This window comes from Ovis canadensis, chromosome 12 (assembly GCF_042477335.2).
Source record: "Ovis canadensis isolate MfBH-ARS-UI-01 breed Bighorn chromosome 12, ARS-UI_OviCan_v2, whole genome shotgun sequence".
Taxonomy (NCBI): domain Eukaryota; kingdom Metazoa; phylum Chordata; class Mammalia; order Artiodactyla; family Bovidae; genus Ovis; species Ovis canadensis.
The window spans coordinates 50,046,840-50,066,625 of NC_091256.1; the positions used below are offsets into that span (position 1 = coordinate 50,046,840).

General features: G+C 40.0%; 1 protein-coding gene across 8 annotated transcripts in view; it reads left to right on the forward strand.

The window, feature by feature from the left end:
* The window catches only part of DNM3 (dynamin 3), a 638,181-nt gene that overhangs the window by 242,372 nt on the left and 376,023 nt on the right, over nucleotides 1-19,786 (forward strand). For all 8 annotated transcript variants that reach the window (XM_069545637.1, XM_069545635.1, XM_069545641.1 and 5 more), the window contains exons 7-10: nucleotides 3,265-3,407; nucleotides 6,674-6,809; nucleotides 9,111-9,178; nucleotides 13,021-13,159. In XM_069545637.1, the coding sequence (XP_069401738.1) occupies nucleotides 3,265-3,407; nucleotides 6,674-6,809; nucleotides 9,111-9,178; nucleotides 13,021-13,159 (486 nt within the window). The remainder of the gene's footprint in view (nucleotides 1-3,264; nucleotides 3,408-6,673; nucleotides 6,810-9,110; nucleotides 9,179-13,020; nucleotides 13,160-19,786) is intronic.

Sequence of the window (19,786 nt, forward strand, 5' to 3'; positions counted from 1 at the left end):
ACTGAGCTGGATGAAGCACAAGCTGGAATCAAGATTGCTAGGAGAAATATCAATAACCTCAGATATGCAGGTGACACCACACTTATGGCAGTAAGTGAAGAAGAACTAAAGAGCCTCTTGATGAAAGCCACAGTCATCAAGACAGTATGGTACTGGCACAAAGACAGACATATAGATCAATGGAACAAAATAGAAAGCCCAGAGATAAATCCACACACATATGGACACCTTATCTTTGACAAAGGAGGCAAGAATATACAATGGAGTAAAGACAATCTTTTTAACAAGTGGTGCTGGGAAAACTGGTCAACCACTTGTAAAAGAATGAAACTAGATCACTTTCTAACACCGCACACAAAAATAAACTCAAAATGGATTAAAGATCTAAATGTAAGATCAGAAACTATAAAACTCCTAGAGGAGAACATAGGCAAAACACTCTCAGACATAAATCACAGCAGGATCCTCTATGATCCACCTCCCAGAATTCTGGAAATAAAAGCAAAAATAAACAAATGGGATCTAATTAAAATTAAAAGCTTCTGCACAACAAAGGAAAATATAAGCAAGGTGAAAAGACAGCCATCTGAATGGGAGAAAATAATAGCAAATGAAGCAACTGACAAACAACTAATCTCAAAAATATACAAGCAACTTCTGCAGCTTAACTCCAGAAAAATAAACGACCCAATCAAAAAATGGGCCAAAGAACTAAATAGACATTTCTCCAAAGAAGACATACGGATGGCTAACAAACACATGAAAAGATGCTCAACATCACTCATTATTAGAGAAATGCAAATCAAAGCCACAATGAGGTACCACTTCACACCAGTCAGAATGGCTGCGATCCAAAAATCTGCAAGCAATAAATGCTGGAGAGGGTGTGGAGAAAAGGGAACCCTCCTACACTGTTGGTGGGAATGCAAACTAGTACAGCCACTATGGAGAACAGTGTGGAGATTCCTTAAAAAATTGCAAATAGAACTACCTTATGACCCAGCAATCCCACTTCTGGGCATACACACCGAGGAAACCAGAATTGAAAGAGACACATGTACCCCAATGTTCATCGCAGCACTGTTTATAATAGCCAGGACATGGAAACAACCTAGATGTCCATCAGCAGATGAATGGATAAGAAAGCTGTGGTACATATACACAATGGAGTATTACTCAGCCGTTAAAAAGAATTCATTTGAATCAGTTCTGATGAGATGGATGAAACTGGAGCCGATTATACAGAGTGAAGTAAGCCAGAAAGAAAAACACCAATACAGTATACTAACACATATATATGGAATTTAGGAAGATGGCAATGATGACACTGTATGCAAGACAGGGAAAGAGACACAGATGTGTATAATGGACTTTTGGACTCAGAGGGAGAGGGAGAGGGTGGGATGATTTGGGAGAATGACATTCTAACATGTATACTATCATGTGAATTGAATCGCCAGTCTATGTCTGACGCAGGATGCAGCATGCTTGGGGCTGGTGCATGGGGATGACCCAGAAAGATGTTCTGGGGAGGGAGGTGGGAGGGGGGTTCATGTTTGGGAATGCATGTAAGAATTAAAGATTTTAAAATTTAAAAAATAAAAAACTAAAAATTTAAAAAAAAAAAAAAATAAAAAAAATAAAGAGCCTCTTGATGAAAGTGAAAGAGGAGAGTGAAAAAGTTGCCTTGAAGCTCAACATTCAGAAAACTAAGACCATGTATTCGGTTCTATCACTTCATGGCAAATAGATGGGAAAACAGTGGATACAGTGGCTGAGTTTATTTTTTTAGTCTCCAAAATCACTGCAGATGGTGACTGCAGCCATGAAATTAAAAAACACTAACTCCTTGGAAGGAAAGTTATGACCAACCTAGACAGCATATTCAAAAGCAGAGACATTACTTTGCTGACTAAGATCCATCTAGTCAAGGCTATGGTTTTTCCAATAGTCATGTATGGATGTGAGTTGGACTATAAAGAAAGCTGAGCACCAAGAATTGATGCTTTTGAACTGTGGTGTTAGAGAAGACTCTTGAGAGTCCCTTGGACAAGGAGATGAAACCAGTCAATTGTAAAGGAAATCAATCCTGAACACTCATTGGGAGGACTGATGTTGAAGCCGAAACTCTAAAATACTTTGGCCACCTGATGCAAAGAACTGACTCATTTGAAAAGACCCCGATGCTGGGAAAGATTGAAGGCAGGAGGAGAAGGGCATGACAGAGGATGAAATGGTTAGATGGCATCACCAACTCAATGGACATGAATTTTGGATAAATTCTGGGAGTTGGTGATGGACAGGGAGGCCTGGCGTGCTGCGGTCCATGGGGTCACAAAGAATTGGACATGACTGAGTGACTAAATTGACTCACTGACTTTAAATTTATTATTCTTTTTCCTAGATTTCTATAACATTTACATTTCTCTTCTCTTGATTCTGAGTTTATTTCTTAAGCCATGCAAAAACATGATCTTTTTTTCCTGTTAATTCAGACTTAATTATATTGTAACAGAAAGAGCATTAGTCAGAGGGCTAATCAATCTGGGTTTATATCCCACCTTTGTTCTCAATTAGTTTTGTCCCTCTTAGAAAATCTCTTAGAAAATTTTCTTTATCCTAAGCTTGAGGTGTCAGCAGTTGACTTCAGTGGAAATGCCACAGCAAGTGGTTAGGTAGAGTTATCAATACCAGGGTTTTTATATACAACCTGTTGAGGGTATAAGCTAGGGACTAACCACAGTTGGACTGGGGCCTAAAGATGGAGGAAAGAGAAAACACTTGCCTGAGCTATAGAATGGAAAGGAAGTTAACAACTGACAGGTACATGGGTTTGTGCTCCACTGGTGGTGAGCCTTTTAGTTCTGAGAATTCAGGCAGCACCTGTCATTCTCTGCTTCTTTCATTTGTATCACATTCTAACTTAAAATTCCTTTTGACAGGGTAGCTGATCTGACAGATTAGTCCATACTAAGGTGTCATTAGGCAGCTTCATTAGTAAACTTAGCTGCCTTTAACAGAGTATCCCAGATGTAAAGAGATAGTCTCAGCTAGTGACTTTAGCTGAGGGAATTTTGACCTTGGATGTAGGCAGTGGAGGAGAGAGCTGGAACTTCTCACATCTGTCTACATAGTCAGACTCACATGTGTGTATGACTTTCTAAGGTTTTGAGTGATCTGGAAAACAGTTAAGGCCAATTTTTATCTTCTGAGTTGAACTTCCATCTCTCATATGTGTGCATGAATTTGTTTTGTTTTATTTAGCAACTTACCAACCACATTCGAGACACCCTGCCCAACTTCAGAAACAAACTACAGGGCCAGTTGCTGTCCATAGAACATGAAGTGGAAGCCTACAAAAACTTCAAGCCAGAGGACCCCACCCGGAAGACCAAAGCATTGCTGCAGTGAGTCACCTTGCCCTTCCCTTGTTCAGCACTTGAAACACATTTCTTCAGTTTGCTTTTTCCTTAGTCTATTTATCATGCTAGTTTCTAGGTTTTTTCCCTTAGAAGTAAAGTATATGAGGCTTTGTATATGTCATAAAATAAGCCTTGAATCTTTGTTTTCTTGAAGAATAGTTGTTGATCTTAATTCTGTCATTATAAATTTAACCAATGCCCAATCCTCTGCCCAGTTTTATTGTGTTTTTCTAATTGGATTCAGTAAATGAGCAAAACCAACAGTGATAACTCAGTAGGGTTGTTTGCCCTTAGTCTTTAAAAGTGGGCTAGGTTCCTGTTGAAAATGTCATCTGGATTGTGCAACTGTTTCTGCTGGTGTCACATGTATTTATTATCATTTTTATTTCAGTCATTTCATATCATCTCTCTGTGTGTATTTTTCAGTGCGGTGAGAACCAAGGATTTAACTTGAAAAAGTACAGACAGTAGGGCACATTTAAGTTTCTTTTTCCTATTTGGTAATGATTTCAATGTAGACCTTTAAATACGCAAATGTGAAAACTGCCAAGTGTCTTTTTACCCCTTCAAGATCTTTTCTTCTTATCCTCGAGTTATTAGATTTATCCCTGAGGGTTCTTGGGTTAGGATAGCAGAGTTGTTGGAGAATTGCCATCCCCTTATGTCTTTTACCCTCATTCCTTCTTTCAGCTCCTTTCAGCCTCATCTATCCTTTTATCGCTATGCTTCAAATTGCCCCAGGTCTCTCTCCACCCGAAGACCCCCACTGACCAGCTTACATTCCTGGATATCTGAAGTCCATCTCTAAAGATGATGCTTGCCACTTGCTATGGCCCCTTTCTCTCTGCAGTCTTGTAATCAAACACCCCTAATCTGGCTTTTAAAATGCACAACATAATTCCTTTTATTTGTAGGAGGATTTCTAAATGTTCAAATTATTTATGTAACATATTCAATGCATTATCTTATATTCCTCCATGTAAAAAACAGTAAGATCATACAGAGGAAAAAATTTTTTTTTTGGATTCAACTCTCACATAGTTTATCTTTTCTTTTTCTTCTTGGCTTTGGTTAAGCTCCTATTAAAAGTCTTCAAGTTACAGAGAAAGGAAAGCTATTTCTGTTTAGGCCCTGGGTCATCATCTTAACATTCAACTGAAACTGTTGTCTTTGTAAAGACTAGGTCTTGCCTCTGTGATTCCATTGGACTCATTACAATTTTCCACAGTTAGATTCCTCCCTTGTAGGGAGCTGATTCACCTCCTTCTTTCCTTCCTGCCTCTCTCCCTCCCTTCCTTTCTTCATTACTTTCTCTTGCCCTGCTGACATCTCTGTATTCTATTTGATGTCTGGCTCTGTGCTATCTACTGAGGATTCAAAAATGAATAAGATTTTTAACCCTTAAGAAGAAACCACAGTAGAGCAGCAGAAACATATATATAACAACTAACTGTTAAAATCTGATAAATGCTACATTTCTGGTAAGTGTTAAATGTTAAGGGAGATCAGATAAAGAGCAGATACATGCTAGGAAGGGTGTGAACTCACTTGAATGAGACCCTGAAGTATGGGAGGCGTTTGTCGGGTGGAAGAAGGAAGTCAAGAGAATAGTGTGAACTTCGGTACAGCTTGTTCCAATGGGCCAGGTGGCTGGGGTGTAGGGAATGGGAATGGAGTAGCTGGAGGTGAATTTTCAGGGGTTTCCCAATGGTTCATACCTTTCCAGGTGTTTAAAATTAGATTAATGTTAGCATGTACATGAACATAGCTATATCCAGTTATAGTCTAGATTTTTAGGCCTAAATATTTGAAGTTCCTTTTACTTCATCCATAATTTTAATGAAAGAGAATAAAAGATTCAGATTTTAGGTGGTTTGAATTTTTTCTCAATCTAGTAGATTTTGAATTTAAAAATAGTTTCAGTGTGTCAAAATTGAGACTTTCTAAACCTACTAGTCATAAATACAACTAGTCATTTTTTCTGTATAACATATCTTTTTGCTCTGTTTTTTACCAACTGCCTTGAGGTAATTCATTCCTTCATTGAACTTGCTGAGCAGGGGATAATAAATCATATGCATGGTCCATGCCCTTAGGAGAGAGACTGATAGATGAGTGATGGTGATGCCCTCTGCTACATGCTCTGCTGAAAATATTCTGAGGAAGCTGAGAAGGGTTCCTTCATCTGGGTGGCAGTGAGTGGTGGTGGTGGATAGAGTTGTGGATCATGGAAAGCTTCCTGAAAAAACTAATACTTGAACTGAGTCTTGAAGGACTGATAATAATTAGCCAGACAAAGAAGCATAAGGCAGAGCAGAAAGGAAAATGAGCGTAAAGCAGAGAGACATGGTACTCATGGGGACCTCTAAATAGCTTCTTTTTAGTTGGTTTGGAAGGTGAGTGGGGATGAGTTGTAAGAGATGAGGCATCCAGGGACAGACCCTGGAGAATCTTAGGTGATGGGGTCAGGAGCTTTCATTTTATTGAATTCTAGGGAGTCATTGAAAAACAAGGCTAGAGCTAGTTGCAGAGGGGCAAGGGTGGAGGGCCAGAAATTTGCATTGTTCTGGCAGAATGAGGTCTGTGATGCTGAGGTCAGGGAAGAGAGTAGCTCATAAAGTATGAGAGCACTCTACTGGAGCAGTTGGAACACTAGGTGATAGTGATGTCACAGGAGTCCTGGCTCATTTAACTATTTTATATGAAGTTTTATTGCTTAGATGATTTTTTTAAATTTAATTGGAGGATAATTGCTTTATAATGTTATGTTGGTTTCTGCATAAAACAACGTAAAATAGCCGTAAGTATATACATTTGCTCGCTCTCTCTTGAACCTCCTTCCACCCCACCCTCTATCCACCCCCTCTAGGTTGTCACAGAGTGCTGGGCTGGGCTCCCTGTGTTATACAGCAGCTTCCTACTAGCTATCAATTTTACACATGGTAGTGTATTTCTAATTTAAGTATTTTAAAATGCTGTTTTATAGTTGCAGCTAAATGGCAGAAAGTTTATTTAATGATGCAGATATTTGAAGTATATATTTTAAATTAGATGTCTGAAATAAATCTTGATAATGTGTGTTTCATATAGTTACATTTTGAGCACTGACTAGAGTGCATTTTTAATTCTGCCAGTAGGTGACACTAAGAACACCAGGAAAAGAGTTCTGAGGGATAACCTTAGCAAATTCAGATGAAAAATGCGAAGCCTTGTAACTTTAACTTGAATTTATTTCTCTTTTGCAATTACAGGATGGTTCAACAATTTGCTGTGGATTTTGAGAAGAGAATTGAAGGGTCAGGGGATCAAGTAGACACTCTGGAGCTCTCAGGGGGTGCTAAAATCAATCGTATATTCCATGAACGCTTTCCTTTTGAGATAGTAAAGGTTTGTACCAAATGTTATTCTTTCTTTTTGTTTCATTTCATTTCTATTTTCTGTTCTACATAACTGTTCATAAAATGTTACGTGGATGGTATGGGACTAAAATAATTCTTTAGACAAAAACCTCCATACTCAGGTAGTGAAATTCAGGAGGGAAGTTATTTTCTTACTGATGGTTCTTATTTTATTTAATGGAATCTAATGATATTTCAATAATTCAACAACTACTAACAGGTTCCTGTGATGCTTATTTGTTGTCTAATTCATTTACAAATGTTTCTTGAGCATCTACTGTGTATCAGTGATCTTAGGTGCCAGGGATCAAGACAGAGATACTATCTGGTGGCAAAAGACAGAAAATTGATGAATAGACAAAGTAAAAAAAAAAAATCAAGTATTATTATATAATGAAATATGAGAGAGAATGGAATTAGATTAGCCACTTTTAATGGAATGTTCAGGCAAGGTCTCTCAGACTATGGGGCCCTTAAAGCATGACCAGAATGGCATAAAGAGGTCAGCTATAAGGATCTGGAGGAAGAAGGTTGTTTAAGGCAAGATGCCAAAGACAAGGCCCTAAAGCAAGCACCTGTGTAGCAAGTGAGGAACAACTGAGGTTGGTGCAGAGCTGATGAAGGGGAGCGGGGAGAAAATGAATTCAGAGAAAGGAAGTGCCCAGTTTATGCTGAGCTTTCTAGGTTGTGATAAAGTGCTTACATTTAACAATGGGAAGTCTGGGGAGAGTTTTAAGAAAAAGTGTGACCTGATTTGATTGCTGATTTTAAAAGACCACTGTCTGGGTTGGATTGTAAAGGGGCAAAAGTGAATTGAAGGAGACAAGATGGCTTAAACAGTAGGGCCGAAGCAGAGATGAATCCACTTTGTGGGGGACTTGAAGCCTATACAATTTGGGGACCCCTCTTGAATAATGCAAAATCATAAACACACAGGCACAGGGTCTTGTAAGGAATTTATGCAAGAGAGAAGTTCTGAAACTTAAACTTATTTAGCTTTATAGTAGAAATGCCTCAACAGAGAGGCTTGAGAGAAGTGGATGGATTCATGATTTTGAAGGAAGGGTCAATGGGGCTTGGATTGTTATGGAAAATGCAAAAAAGAGAAGATTGAGGATGACTCCCAAGATTTTGACTTACACAACTGAGCAAATGTTAGTGTCCATCAGATGAGGAAACTGAGAAAAAGTTCAATGTGGAGGTATGAACCAAGAGTTTTGTTTCAAGGATGTTAAGGTTGAAATGCCCCATAGGCAGCGAGGTAGTTTTAGGGACTATGTTACTTGTCTCACATACAGAGGCATGTACTTACATCTTGGTGTGGGAGGCAGATGGGTAAATAGACAGTTTCATTAATATGTGTTAAGAAAAGTGATAAACTTCAGCACAGGGTGTTATGGAAACACAGTCCATGGAAATGAATCCCAGCCTGACTGTGTAAGGGAACTTGGCTTCTGAGCTAAGAAGGCTGAGCAGCTAGTTAAGCAGGAATAGGTGGGGTGGGGCTGAGGAAGAGATTGTTCCAGACAGAAAGGGAGGAGTGGTAAAGGCTGAGGTGTGGAACTAAAGCTGTTCAAAGTTCTGTGGCATAAAGTGGGGAGTGCGGGGGGGAGGGGGAGGGGCTGGGAAATGGACAGGCAATGAGGTTGGAGAGGCCAAATCTCAAAAGTTAGGGGCTGACCCAAATGTTCTCTTGATATCCCTTTCAGGTCTAAGCTCTATGACACTTTAATCCTACTTTCAATAAATTTAAGGTACCTAGAACTTCTGGGAAAATTTTAATACAGTAATCTATCCTGTGTAGGATTGGCAAAATATTATTAATTTCCTCTTTTAAATAAATTTTGAACTTAGGTGCTTAACATGGCCAGGGAGAAGAGACAGCCATTGTTAATTCTCAACAAAGCTGGACTACTGTTGTACATCAGGTGACACTTATGTATGCATTTGTCTGTGAATATATTTACTACATTCAGCAAAAGGATGAAGAATTATATATTTCAAATGAATGGCCAGATTTATGTACAGAAGACATCCTTTATGTGTAGCATTCCTTATCTATAAAAGAGTTAAAAATCTGCTGCACTAAAACTCCCAGAAATCCCTAACATTCTGTGTTGCCTTGAACTTTATATAAACAGATGTCTTGACCATCTGGATTTAGGTTAGGAAAGACATGAGTATCCATTTATTAATAATAGAGTCAAGTTATTCTCATTTTTAAATATTCAACAATATTATTATTCAGAGGAATTGAGTGTCATAACTGTGGCTCATTTTGCTTCCGCAGATGGAGTTCAATGAGAAAGAATTGCGAAGAGAAATAAGCTATGCAATCAAAAACATACATGGTATCAGGCAAGTGCTTCACGTTTTCCTTGTCTTCAGTTCAAGCTAATAAAAAAATTAGTGTTTATAAATGGCTAGTGAAGTAGCCTTTTCATCATCTGAGCAGAGTAGAATGTAGAGGTGGGAGTAAGAAATGAAAAATAGGAAATTCTTGTTTGAGTTCAATGATAATTTCTAGTATTGTCATATTGTCTTTTCCACTGAAAAATCAAAAACCCTGTCTGCACTCACAGCACCATGCTCTCGACAACTGGGGATTTACTGATGAACAAGACCTTGTTCTCTGGGGCTGTATATTTCAGAGGCAAAGGCCAGACTTGCTCATAAGTGATCATCACTTACACCAAGACTAGATGGATTAATTTTGACTGGATTTATGGAGCAAGATTGGGGAAGGTTAATGAAGGTGGTTATTTTAGAGTCAAACCTTGCCAGTTTTGAGAACAAGAATGATTTCAATAAGGAAAGGTGTCTTTGTGTATAAATGTGAATGTGTGTGTGTATGGGGTAGATGGCGATGCAAAAAGATGTAAGATGAGAGATTGTTGAGGCTGGAGGAGATGAGAAGGGGCTTAGAGTGGAGGGAGTGGTGTGAGCAAAGGCATGGAGGTGGCAAAGAGCAGCATGTGTTCATGGAGCAGGGAGCCCTGCATTTGAACTGGAGTTAGAAATAAAGAAGGAGAGCAGAGAGGTGGTTGGGAGGAGAACTTGTGCCTGAATTCCCCCTCATATAAAGTTATTTTCATTAAAGAACTGGGATAAGAAAATAAATGAATTTAAAGCACATTTTGTGAGTTCGTGTTTAGAGGGCTAAATACAATGTAATTGAGCATATGCTAAATTGATTCAAGGTCAGAAGACTTAGGTTGCCTACTTCATGATGATCTTACATGAAGGAGGGGGTCCCCAGTCTATCGGTCGGTTGTGTCTCAGCTTCTGCCTCAGGGCTAGCTTGAGACTATTTGGGGAACAGAAGCTGAGAGAGCAAAACTTGACACTGAGTGTGACTGATTGGTGATTTTCCAAAGGAGTTATGACATTTGAATTTTTCCTTATGAAATTTGGAAAGTCTACTCTACAAGTCTCAAATAGTATGGGTAAATATGCATTCATAAAGTGAAAAGGAGAAAACATCTCTAACCACATCCAATGTGTTTTTCTTAACCATCAACAGGATTTCTAAGTTCCCTATTAATTCTCTTCCCTCTCCTTCAACTCCAGAAGACATTTGGTATAGAAACTCTGTCTTTCTCTTTAGCTGGACAGAGCTAGAATTCACACGTATTAGTCTGATAAATGCAGTAGAACCAAATTATGTTTTGGGAGAGGGATCAAAAAAGTATTTTTGCTTAACTAAATGCAGTGTTTTTATTTGACTTTTAAAAGTTTTTACTGATTACGTTTTTATTGAATGTAACTGCAAAAATTCAGTAATTCAGGATTATAGATTTCTGATTTATATGTCCACCAACAGAAGAGCTTGACTGTTACTATTATTCTGGAGTTAATTTGCCTATAAGCTGATTGGTGACTCAGTGGTAAAGAGTCCACCTGCAATGCAGGAGCTGCGGGTTTGATCCCTGGGTGGGGAAGATCCCCTGGAGAATGAAATGGTAACCCACTCCAGTATTCTTGCCTGGAGATTCGCATGGACAGAGGAGCCTGGCAGGCTACAGTCCATGGGATTGCAAAAGAGTTGGACACGACTTAGCGACTAAAATGCATGCACACACACACAAAATGATAAGTGCACAATGTCCTGAGTATTGCAATTATTTAGGCTTTTAAATACACTTAATTTAAAATGTTTTGTTCTCAACTGATTCTATTAGATATTTGAATAACAGAAACCACCTTTGCTCAGTGAGGATTTGATGGTCCTTCTTTGTTCTGCTAACACTGAGTGCCAATGACGAGCAAGGGATCCCTCCTTGTGGAGAAAACAAAGATAAATGCTCTAATGACTCTTCTTACTAGGATAGTCATAGGACCAAAATATGTGCTCAGATCACTGTAGTGCAAAATAAGATGCTGGGGTTCAGAGAAGGAAGACCAAGTCAGTGGCAGGGCTGTAGAAGGCGAGCTGCAGGAAGTGGCTGCTTTTGATCTTGGTTTGAAGCACAGGTGGGATTTGGACAGGCTGAAATTGTGGGGAAAGTGAAATGAACATCTTAGATGAAGGAAAAAGCATAAAATATTAGCATGAATATGTTTGTGGAAAGGCAAATGGTCTGGTTTGGCTGAAACCTCATGTGCATGAGAGGAAGGAGGAAAAGAACCGCAAGGAAGATTAGTGACAGACAGGGGAACAGTTTTAATGTCAGACTAAACAACATGTAGTCTGGAGAAGTAGTTTGGAGAAGGAAATGGCAACCCACTCCAGTATTCTTGCCTGGAGAATCCCATGGACGGAGGAGCCTGGTGGGCTACAGTCCACGGGGTCGCAAAGAGTCGGACACAACTGAGCGACTTCACTTTCACTTCAAACAGCGTGTATTTTATTCTGTATCCAAAGTGGAGACATTACAATTAACAGTATAGTATGACTGCTGCTGCTGCTGCTAAGTCGCTTCAGTCGTGTCTGACTCTGTGCGACCCCATAGACTGCAGCCCATCAGGCTCCCCTGTCCCTGGGATTCTCCAGGCAAGAACACTGGAGTGGGTGGCCATTTCCTTCTCCAATGCATGAAAGTGAAAAGTGAAAGTGAAGTCGTTCAGTCAAGTCCGACTCTTCGCGACCCCGTGGACTGCAGCCTTCCAGGCTCCTCCATCCATGGGATTCTCCAGGCAAGAGTACTGGAGTGGGGTGCCATTGCCTTCTCCATAGTGTGACTACTACAGCGCAATTAGAAATGGAGAAGGGCACAAAGTGCTAAGCAAATGAGAGACACAGAATAAGGCTGCTAAAAGGAAAATGTAGAGGAAACTCTCCAAAGAGATACCATAAAATTGAGTGTTGAAGGAAGAGAGGGTAATCAAATAAGGGGAAGGAAGGAGAGTCTAGGATGGGGAGATCAGCCACCAGTGTCTGGAGCCTGCATATCTGTGGGCATAGTGCTTTTCAGGGTTCAAGATCCCTTTTACAGTAGATTTTTTCCACTGTCCTTTTGTTTAGATGTGAGTAATCATTTTTCATTTTTTGTGAAACACACACACACATGCATATACCTGCTTTCCTGAGCTTCTGCACAGCGTTAGAAAAGCCCTGTTGTGACACCAGTTTGAATTGATTCCAGCTAGATGAAAAAGATTCTTGTTACCTTGGTTATCATTTGTTATTTTTGTAAATTCACAATTTAGGCATTCAGGGTCCTAAGCTAGTTCCACTTAACTGTCTTTTTTCTCTCCAGCACCCCAGAATCTCAAACTGGGAACCTCTGAACTTAGTATAATACAGCTCTCCTGGAAAGAATATGTTATATAGTTCAGGAATGCTACGTTTTAGTGTTCAAAATATGAAGATCATTTCCTACTCCGTGAAGGACAAGAAGGAATTGTTTTTGGAATACTTTAGAAACAGAAATGTACATTTAGGACACCACTTCTATTGTGTCATTCCTTGGTCCTGCTGTGAAAGAGTGAGATGAGACAAATGACAGTTAAATATTGAAGGTCACATTATAGGCCTTGAAAACATTTGGGAAACTGTTTGTAGGTAGTGTTAATCATCTATAGAATGTATTAAAGATATTACAAATGATTCTGTGAATAGAATTAATCACTATGTACCTTTTAAATGAGGATTTTTCATGCTTAGTTTAAGTAGCATGCCAATTAAAACATTGTTAAAAGAGTACTGATTATCATTCAATTTAAAATATCTAACATGCTATTTTCTTTCCTATATCCAGGACAGGGTTGTTTACTCCAGATATGGCATTTGAAGCAATAGTCAAAAAACAAATTGTAAAGCTGAAGGGGCCTTCCTTGAAGAGTGTAGATCTGGTAATACAAGAATTAATCAACACTGTCAAGAAGTGTACCAAAAAGGTAAGTTTGGATTATGTAACTTTCCAACCCTGCTACATGTCTCTCTTTCACTGACCCTCCACTTTGTTACAAAGGTTTTGTGTTTGCTCAAGGGGAAGGATTGTAAAAAGTATTGAGTGGGAATCACGTTCATGATAGTTGGGTCTCACCTCATTTCAAATAGCGTTGTTGTCTTAATCAGGTAAACATCACTTTAGAAGAATCCAAGTGAATGCCCTAAACCAATTTTTCATGTGGTGCATGGTTGGGACTCATTGTTAGGGCAAAGGAACCAGTGAAATTGTATATATCAAAAGGTAATTCTTCTAAGTTTTAAATGAATTCCACTTGAAGCTGGATGTCTGGGAAGGGAGCATTGTGGTGTAGTAGTTTAACTGGATCTTAGGGCCTGGGCTCTTATCTAGATTCAAATCCTGGCTCTGCTGTTTACTTGATGAGTGACCTTGAGCATCATACTTAATCCTTATAATTTTGTCAATTTCTCTGTGAAATGGGATGATGATGATAATGGTTATAATATCACCTCAGAGAAGATTAAACAAGATGATGTCAGAAACCCAAGGCACACTTAATGTATTGATTAAACATAGTAAGTACTCAGTAAATGGTGGCTAATCTATAAATGGCCATTTTTATTAGCACCCAATATTCTCCTCCTTGTAATATTTACTGATGGAGAATAGTAGGTAAGAGACTTCCCAATCTGGGGCCTCTTCACTGAGGAACATGGAGTAATTATGTGGGACATGAAAGGGACACCCCAAATTGAAAAATGTAAGAAGGAAATCATTGATCATGTTAGGACAGGGTAGGCCTAGCCCTATGAGAGTTGATATTGTTACTTCATTTCTTGAAAGTATATTTACTTCTGATTTTGTTGGTTTTGTTACCCTTGCCTTTCTGTGTAGTTACAGAAAGTAATGTTCCAGTGAGTAATGTTCCTAAAACACCAGTGGGAAGAACGAGAGAGTGAGTATGAGTATTGGTTCCTAGTTAACTGGTGGAAAACTCAGTAGAAAAGATGTAGTGAAAGAGGCTAAACTTAGGAATTTACAGTTGTCAATGCTAAAAGAACAGGAGTTCATTGGAACTAGCGTGGGGCCCAGAAGTGGCTCCGGAGCTTCAGAGCCCTTCTCTAGTTTTCTTACTATTCTTCTACCTTGTTCCTTAATGTTGTTTTCTCTTCTTTAAAATGGGGAAAGCCATAGGCATTAAGGGACCGAGGAAAAAGTAAATGGGGAACAACAAAACAGTCTTTATGTCAGCTCTTCACGCCAGCTCTTTGTTTGGAAACTTGAAGCCATTTATTAATACTTCATATCCCTGATATCCTTGCCTTTACCCCAAAATGCGGTCAGTCTTGTCACTTGTGCAGTATTGGTCTCCTCTTAACTGGCTTGTTGAAGTAACTGGTACCATGTTCTCGATTTAACCCCATGGGTTGCTGCATGCAGGTGTCTTCTTCAGCCAAGAGTTTCTCTTTAGGTTGCCCATGCTTTCCTGCTCCCACCAGTAAGACTGTCTTCTTTCCAATGGCCAGTTGTGCTGTTCGTCCTCAAATTTGTTTAGCCAGCTCTCCTTCTCATTTAAATAAATTGATCAAATGCAAGAAAGACTTTTTTTTTTTTCCATAAAAACTCAGCTTTGGAATGACATAAAGGTTAGCTACAAAAACTCTGCTTTGGACTAGGTATAGGTAGAACAAGGTTAAAAGGATGTGGAAGGACTTATAAAAACCTAGATGGGCTCTGTCTGCATTCAGATTATTTTCCAAGTGTCTTTAGGTTTCCTGTCCACTTTAAAGAAAGCAAAATTGGAAATCATAGACAGAGGATGTGGTTTATGTAACACAGAAGACACATAACTCCAATCAGCAGATCCATATGCAGAGAACAGGCCTTGGCCTTACATCAAAAGATTGGCACATGTGTGTACATTTATGTTTTAAGTTATATAAAATGTTTATGGTATGTATGAATCTTTTTTTTTTTTTTTATCATTTCCCATTGTATCCAACTTACTGGAAAACCAACAGTCCCGATGGCATGGGATGAGACGGCTTGTTCTTTGACACTTTTTGGCTTTTATTCTTTGGTTTCTACCCTTTGAACCTCCCTTTTCATTAAGCTCTCTAGATCAGGCGTGGTTGTATATTTATACTGTCTTCTCAAAACATTTTATTTGTTGCCTTAAGTAAAGCCTAGCTTTCTTCCTGAGATTCTTGTTTATCCTTAGGCTCCCTTTGTTGAAGGATATTTATTGGCCCAAACTCAAAGAATCTAAAGGCCAGGATCAGGTACAACATGGCCTACTTCTCCATTTGTGGCTTCCAAACATTATTCCTTCACCTTCCTATAACAAGTCTTCCTTCAAGGCCCAGGTGTTACCAGCTCTGCCAACCTTTTCCCTTCTCTTCATTGTCACCATCAAGTCCTGGTTGCTCCCTTGCATTCATCAAGATACTTAGAAGTTGGCTTACATTTTTCCTCTCCATCCTAAACTCACCTTCGGCTCAGGTGACTTCAGCAGAGATCATGTTCAACACCCACTAGCTGCTGTTCTTAGAGACCTATGATTCCAGTGATCCTCCATTCATTCCACCCTAGCATCCCACTCCCGTGACCTCTTTCTGTCCTTGTCATGGTGGACAAATGTTCTACTAATAGATTCTTCAGAAATCTCAAATTCTAAATCTCGGGTTTTCAAAACACTGATTACCCTCTTTTTGGTTTTCAATTAGTTGGAAAATTAGTAGAAAACCTTAAAGGAGAATTGAAGTTTAGGATCCACCTTGCTGCTGATAAATCTAGCTTGAAAAGCATGGCTGGGATTTACTGCTGCTGTGGGAGCCTTCTCTTCTGGTGGTAAACCTCAGAGCCCACAGCAGTGGAGAGAGACGTGCACCCAGAGACAGCACAGCATGTTTCAGCTAACCTCACACCTATGGGCTTCTCCAGCGAGGGCCACGTTTGAGCAGTGACATAGTACGCCTGCCCCATGCAGCAGAGAGCTGTGGGCTGACACAACTCAGGTGCTCACAGGTGGAGGAAATGACAAGGGCATCTCCCATAATACTTTCTCAAGAGGGAAGAAATGTTGGTGGGTTTCTACTTTATGAGTGAGGTGTGAAGGGTGCTGGGAAGGAGGAAGAGGGGTTCTTTTCTACACCTAAAATTATGCTGCAGGCTCCCACCCTTTCAGTTCTATCACTCCTTTACTCTCCCTAAAAGCAGTCTTTAAGTTCAAAGAGACCTTCAGACCTCTGACTTCTGTTTGTTTTAAGCTACCTGTCTCCTTCTGATTTTATTAAATTTCCTGACTACTGTATCAGTCTACATTCAATCAGGAGAGAGAAACCACACAGCAATTTGAACAGGAAACAGTTACTATATAAAAAAAAAAGTATGAACTGTAACAGGGGCTTAAAGTAGTGAGGAATTGGCTAATAAGAAGATAAGAGAGGACTTACCTGGTGGTCCAGTGATTAAGAATCTGCCTGACAATGCAGGGGACATGGGTTCGATCCCCAGTCTGGGAAGATTCCACATGCTGTGGGGCAACTAAGCCCACAACTACTGAAGCCCATGTGCCTAGAGCCTGTGCTCCACAGAGACGCTACTGTAATAAGAAGCCTGTGTACCATAACAAAGAGTAGTCCCCACCCACTCACCACCACTAGAGAAAGCTTGCACACAGCAAAGAAGACCTAGTGCAACAACCAAAAATAAATTAAGTAATTAATTTTCAAAAAAGAAGTTAAAAGAATGACTGAAGATAGGAGTAGTAGAAGCTATAAGGAGCAGTTACTAAGGTGCTACCTTTAGAGGAACACGCAGGAAAGAGGGACCCTTCCCAGAGCTAAGACTGGGACTTCTTGAAGAGGACCTAGATGTGGCTCATTGGATGGCAGAAAAGTAGTGTTATGCTGCAGAATTTGCTGGAAATCTGCCCTCTGGAACATACTGGGAGGGAAAAGGTAACCATGGGAAGGATTCTCCCTGGAGACACTTATGCAAACTGTTCAAGGTGAGGGCAGCTCTACCAGGGGGGCTGTGAGTGCCTTGTACTGAAGTAGGCTGCTTCAGCCTATCTTTTCCTCCAACAGTGTCTCTCCAGGCTCTGCCTCTCCTGATAAAACCTCTCATGGTGCCAGTGAGCAATGAAAAAATACTTTAAGGGCCCAGGATTATTTTCACAGAGAGAGTAAGAAGCGTGAACTTGGAGCTGAGAGGCAATACATTAAGAAGCAGTACCTTCTGGACTTCCCTGGTGGCTCAGATGGTAAAGAATCCACCTGCCATGTGGGAGACCTGGGTTTGATCCCTGGGTTGGGAAGATCCCCTGGAGGAGGACATGGCAACCCACTCCAGTATTTTTGCCTGGAGAATTCCCGTGGACAGAGGAGCCTAGTGGGCTACAGTCCACGGGGTTGCAAAGAGTCAGACACAACTGAGTGACTAAGCACACATTAATTCCTTTTGGATTAACTTTGTCATCTGTTGAGACACTAAGGGTGGTCAAATTTATTTGTCTTTTATTTCCCTTTTCCCCAGGTTGGTGATGAGCTTGAAGATAGTTGTGTATCTGTGTGGATTTGTGCCACATAATATAGCCATTGTCTTCAGCATTTCATTTGTTAGTGACTTGCCGTGTTTGTCACAATAGTGATGTTAAATTTTTAGCACTCTTTTTAAGATGCTTTGCTCATTGCTTTCAATAATGATTTCACAGAGAAAATAGAGGCTATACGTGGGAACATTAATTTCTAGCCCCCAAACCTATGTGTATTCCCAATCATGTCTCTTCTTCCTCTCCTTTTCTCTGTCATGGTGTTAATCCTGACCAAGGCTGGGTTTCTACTTGTACTCTCACCACCTTAAGGAACTTACTCTTTGGATTTCTTGGTTTCCTGAATCATCACCCTCTTCATCACATTTAAAAATAAGTCAATGTATAAATATATGCCGGGGTCTAGCCCCGGTGGATCCAGGGTAATTTGAAGGGGAGACGGAATCAGCGTCCTAGGAAAAAGCTATTTAATTAAAAGTATAAAGAGAGATTAGAAAGGAATAGTATAGTAGGAAAATTAGTGGAGAAAAAGAGGCTGAATAACTTGGTTTATGTGGGATACCAATAAAGCTTCGAGACAAGAAGCTTGCACATAGGCCACAGGCGTCTTTCCATTCTCCTGAAGGAGAGGAGGCACTGAGGCCTCCCCGGTCCGATCTTAGAAGCCCAGGCAAAATTAGCAGGCTTGGTGAGTACCCACGCTCCAGATGGGAATTCAGCCAGAAAAACGGAGAACAAGAAAGAAACGACACGGGGGAGTCAGTCTTTCCAGAAACTGATCCGTTTTCTTTATTTTCAGGTTTGCTTATATACTTTTTGTTATACATAGGGATGAATACAGAGTCACGTGGGGTCAGCACACCTGACCCTTGTCAAAATCAGGTGCTTCATATGAAATTATACAAAGGTCTTAGGGGTTTTACATCATCTTCTGGCCATGAGGCCTGCTGACATTTTATGGCCCTTTCTGATAATGGTCAGTCAACCAGAAAACTTATTTTTTCCAGGGGTGATTTTTTCTTAAACCAGGCGCCACCCTCCAAATAAAGTTGCATTCCTATAGGGTGAGGGTGTAGTGGGTTACAATCAAGAAAGGAATTTACTTAGCCTAAGGTTTAACATGATTAATCTTAAAGGTTAATACTTATTTCTCCTATATGCTAGTTATATTCATTATAAGGGCAGGGAATATGGAGATTTAGCAGCAAATATTGGCTGCTAAAAACCCTTCACCAATATAATTTCTAATCAACCCACTAATACTATACTAATAATTTTGTAACTTCTCAAAAGAGTCTGTATTTAGAAAGTTTAAAGCATCTCGTGCCTCTCATGGTTGGGAGGCTGTAAACAATCACATGTGGCTGGACGAACCTGCTCAGGCAGGCTAGAGAACCTTCAGAGGAGTTTGTAAGTTGAAACACTCTGTTACGCCCAGGAATTTTTATTAATTGGAGCTGCAAGTTAACTCCTTCTCCGAGAGAGGTGGTGGGGGGTCAGCCCCCCATAAAGTCAGAGGTATAGGTGAGAGCATAAAACAGTAAAGTAGGCACTCTGGTTTTGGGCGTAGATGCTCGGGAATGGGGGTCTCCTGAGGCTCAATCCTGCCTTTGCATATGCCGAAGCCTCCTTCCTCATGACCTTTGCCATGGGTGGAGTTCCTCACGCTGGCTCCCAGCAAATATATTTTTGTCTCTTCTGACTTATAAGTAACAAAAACCTGTCTTCTGCTCTATTACTGTCCTTTTTTCATGGCCAACATTCTTGGTAAAAAAAAAAAAGTAGTTTATGCTTCTATATCTTTCTCATCTCCATTTAACTCCTTAACCCTCTGAAGTTTGGCTTCAACTCACCATTCTATTGGAATAGTTATGACAAAAGTTAACCAGAGACTTGATTACCAAACTGAATGGGCACTCTTATTCCCAGTTGTATTCTACTCTTTTTTTGAAGATGACACCTCTTTTTGGTTCTCTTTCATGTTTCTCATGATTCTTCCTCCATCTCCTTCAAGACTTTATCCACTTTTGCCTGCCTCTAACCACCAGAGTCCCCCAA